Consider the following 4505-nt stretch of genomic DNA (forward strand, 5'->3'; position numbering starts at 1 on the left):
TTTAATTACCCAGAAATATTATGAACAGAAGAAATGGAAAAACTATATCTTCACAAAGCTAAAAAAAAAACAAATATATAATTGATGAGCGGACGTCGCACGAACGAGCAAGCACGCGTGTGGTATATTTGCCAAAACCCACTAAACACAATTTAAAGGCTTATAAAGCTCAAACCTTTATATACCCTTGGAAACTTTGGTAAAATTCCCATATGGGATAGGAAAAAAAAATCCTAAAAGCAAAGTGTCACTTTACAAATATACTCACACCAAGGCTTAGTCTCAAAGCCATTTCTCACATGCCACATTTTAATAATCGTCCTCGTGGGTCATCTATTCCTGCTCCAATACGACTCCATTTTCATTTAAAGACATTGCCCCTATAGATTTTATCAATTCTGGTCATTTGAATACTAAGTGGGACGAAAGAGAACATCAAGCGTTTAGCTATATCTCTCATCGTGACCCAGGAGGTGGAAGAAATCATTATAGTAATGTCACTTCTTCATCTGGAATGCCAAGTAATCTCTTTAACTGTAATAGTTTCACTAGATTGGCCCAGGACATTTCTGACAACGTTATGGAGGTTGATCATAATGTCTCCTCCATTTTTTTTGGCTCGCGAAGTAGGGATCCGAAGGAAACATACTTGTCTAGAGACTGATATGAATATTTCTCCTATGCCCGTGGGGTTGCATGATAAGTCTAGACTAACTGCTGATATAATAAGGACTGGGTTGGCAGACTACAAACTGTTTGGATCAGCCAGTGATGAACGCATGGGCTGTAGAGATGGACGAGGTAATATCGGTCTTTGTTGATGCGTAGTTTTGTGTATTGTAGACGTGTCCATAAAGTACTACCACTTCCCAACAACTATCTGGCATACTCCAACATAGTACATATTCTCATATCATGAATAAGTTCACACGCAACAATAACATTATCGTTAATTGAGCGACCATGGAAAAAATTCGACTGCTCGTTAGAATTCACTTCAGTAGAGATAAGTTTAAACCAATTGGCCAACACTTCAGTAAGAATCTTATAAATGAGATTAATTACATAAAGATATAAGGCGAAGATCCTTCGTATTTATAGTAGAACCGAACTAATAAGCACTACATTTGTATTTTAGGCAAGATGAGAAGGGAAGGTACCTTGACTCAAGCCAATGGCAACAACTTAATTGATTGTTAATTAATAGTAGATTAAATTGATATTTTGTGTGAATAAAGTTGGTAATTAGTTAATAAAATTCAAATTCTTTGATTGTTTTACTAATTCCTACTTCATGTTTGGTTACGACATATTATTCTCTTTGTTTATAACATTTGGAAGAAGAGTGGACTAAGCCTTTCTCTTCTCCGGTAGGCTTGAACTTATAATCAATTAGTGGGGAAAGATATATGGAAAATAATTGCCCAATTCCAAAGATTTTCCACGAATTTACTTGTTTAATATTTTAATACGCCAGCGTTTCATTTAAGGTTCCATTGACCTACTCATTTTTTTATTTTTAACTTGACTCAACTTTTTCAAAAATCAAAACTCAATATTATAATAAGGTAGACTAACGACTGGAAAATGCATTGATTAAGACTCGGAATTTATTTCTTTCAATAAAAAAAGACAAACAAATTATTATTACAAAGCAGAAAAGAAAAGGGCTGCTATCTCCCCTTCCTAACAACTTCTATAGCAACTACTATTTCATTAAGAGAGGGAAGGGTATCCAAATAGAGCGGATTAATGTCGTAAAAATTGTAAACCTAACTTTTGCAATTTCAAATTTTATTAATAGAAACTATTTTATATATATATATATATATTTCATATCATGATTATCTTTCAATTTTTAGCATTCTATCCATCCCATAAAATTTGAAATTGCACATGGTTTATTAACGAAGATTCGTTAATAATGTTTGAAATTGTACCAGTGTTTTGTACGTAAAGACTAGATCCGTTCTTCCCTAATAATCATATGGTTAAATTTATATCTTATCCCCGGAACGAAAAAGACATTTTTTTATACTGTATGCTCCATATAGTTGGATTTGACACATTAATGGTACATATTAAGCCATTAATTTTAACATGCATCTAATATTACATTTTTTTTTAACAAGTTATCGTTCCAATTTTAAGAGAAAAAGTTGTGTTGTCCATAAAAAGACACAGTTTTGTTTGTAAACGCAGATTTTAATATTCAAAGCTAATTATTATATTAATTAGAACTTAATGCGTGCCATTACGACTAATCAAGAGGTGACATACGGAATGAACTAATACGTTTTTTTTTTCTATAGCACGCACAACGACCTCGTTTGTTAAAGATGACAAATCAACGATTTTGTGTGCAAGAGGTCCGAATGAACCAACTTTAAATGTGTGATAAGTTTTTAAAACAAACTATAGGTGTGTAATAAGTTTTTAATGCCAACTATAATTGTGTGATAGGTTATTTTAAAAGTTCAGGTTATTTTAAATGAGCTGAGTTTTGGCCTGCTCATACTCGGTTCATCAGAAAATTGACGAGTGCGAGTTTGAACTCTAACTTGATATCTTTTTTCTGAACTGTTCGTGGGTTTGTTTACGAGCTTTGCTCGCGCGCATCCCTTTAATCATGTTCATAAATTTTACTTGCGAACAACTCATTGATTTGAAATTTGTTTAACGCAAAAAATACATGGTTTTAAAACCTACAAAAATACGTTGTTTTACATTTCACCTTTTATACAAATATTATTGTTAAAATAATAATTGAAACAATCTTACTCGTGAACGTGTTAATGAATATTATATTCGAGTTTGTTCATTAAACATAACCAAGTCTGTTCGTGAGCTTTCGAGTCAAACGTCGAACCCTTTGCTCGGCTCATTTACTGTCCTTTTTTTTAATAATTGTCAAAAATAAATGCAGACAAATAAGAAAAAGAACAAGTCCCTATATGACCCAATTTTTACTTTGTAAAAGAATTTATATTATGTGAGGAGCAACGAAATTTCCTTTTAGATTAGAGTATTATTTCCAAAGAAATGGGTAGCCGTTCCTTTCTCCTTCACGTAACTCTCTCTGCACCTTCCTTGCCTTTCACCTTATTTCACTATATAATATAATCAACACCTCCATCTTCATCCATTCATTCAAAGCAACAAAACATTCTCTCTTTCTCCAAATTCACTGAACCAAAATTTTCATTTTGAAAAGAAAGCTCAAAGATGCAGAAAACTGAGATATTATACATGCTATTTGATGTTCTATTATTTGGAGCATTTTTCAACAGAGTAGTTAACATTCAGAAATTGTTCTCTAGATTATGGTTTTCCCTCCGCTATCAAATTAGCTTCAATGTACAAGAAGAAAAGAACCAGAAGCAGCAAGAATCATCATCACCTGAAGTCCCTACCAGCTTCTCCGATGAGAGAGTGATCAGAAGAGAAGAAGTAGAGATGGTCATGGAAAGATTAGGATTTTTTTGCAGCACAGAGAGCGAGAAGCTTAAAGAATCAATGGGTTTCGATGAACTTTCAAAGCTGTTTGATGAAAAGGAGCCTAGTTTAGAGGAACTTAAGGAATCATTTGATGTTTTTGATGTCAATCGAGATGGCTTTATTGATGCAGAGGAGTTGCAGAGAGTGATTCGTTTATTGGAATTAAAAGAACGAACTGATGTCGAAAGTTGCAGGAGAATGATCAGAAATTTTGATAAAAATGGAGATGGTAGGATAGATTTCAATGAATTTGTTAAATTCATGGAGAATAACCTTTCTTGATTTTTTTTTATATATTCTTTTGTTTAATTATTTTTTTTGGCATACTATCCATTTCGCTCTCCAAATTAAATATTTAAAATCAATTAACACCTTTAACTATCAAAATCATCAATAAGATCTCTGAACTAAACAAAGAGCATCAATTGAGTCCTCATTCTAAATAAAAATCATCAATTAAAGTCTCGTTGAAAATCATTCGGTTGAACAGTTTCAGACTCTCATCTCCAAACTCATTTTGAACTAACACAGAGATTATTACAGTCTATATCAAATAGCCCAAGTTTCCGATTTTAGGGTAGAATGAGGATTCAATTGATGATTTTGATAGTTTAGGGTCTTAATTGACTTTGAAGCTTTAGTTTAGGAAACCAAATAGGTACAGTGCTCTTAGAAATTTTAGAGTGAAAAATGAAAATAATGTAAAAAGTGGATCATCTTACCAATCTAAAAGACAGTAAAAGTGCAATGTGAAAATCTTTCATATATCGCGAATCCTATAGTGAACCTAGCGTCGCCGTCGTTGCCTTGCTTTGGGCCGCAGCAGGGCCTCCTTCCGGAGCCACCTGATCATGGAGGCCTCCCCCCTCTTTCGAATCCTACTAGTCAGAATCCTACTGAGATATTGTTGTGAATGAAGCGGAGATGCCACAAGCTAGGGTTCCGATGGATTTAAATGTTGAAGGTCTTCTGGCAGTGGAGTTTGTAGAAAACAACAAGCTTCAGCC

At 33.6% G+C, this 4505-nt stretch overlaps 1 protein-coding gene across 1 annotated transcript; it reads left to right on the plus strand.

Moving 5' to 3' along the window:
- Nucleotides 1–3134: 3134 nt before the first annotated feature.
- Nucleotides 3135–3824, plus strand: LOC136212319 (probable calcium-binding protein CML46). Its single transcript, XM_066002764.1, has one exon. It carries the CDS (start codon nucleotides 3226–3228, stop codon nucleotides 3778–3780), a length of 555 nt encoding a protein of 184 aa, XP_065858836.1. The 5' UTR covers nucleotides 3135–3225; the 3' UTR covers nucleotides 3781–3824.
- Nucleotides 3825–4505: the final 681 nt, after the last annotated feature.

The sequence above is a fragment of the Euphorbia lathyris genome, chromosome 1, assembly GCF_963576675.1.
Source record: "Euphorbia lathyris chromosome 1, ddEupLath1.1, whole genome shotgun sequence".
In the NCBI taxonomy this organism is placed as follows: domain Eukaryota; kingdom Viridiplantae; phylum Streptophyta; class Magnoliopsida; order Malpighiales; family Euphorbiaceae; genus Euphorbia; species Euphorbia lathyris.

What these genes read in the sequence shown, in the direction of transcription:
- LOC136212319 (XM_066002764.1), top strand. Translation starts at nt 3,226, where the DNA reads ATGCAGAAAACTGAGATATTATACATGCTATTTGATGTTCTATTATTT.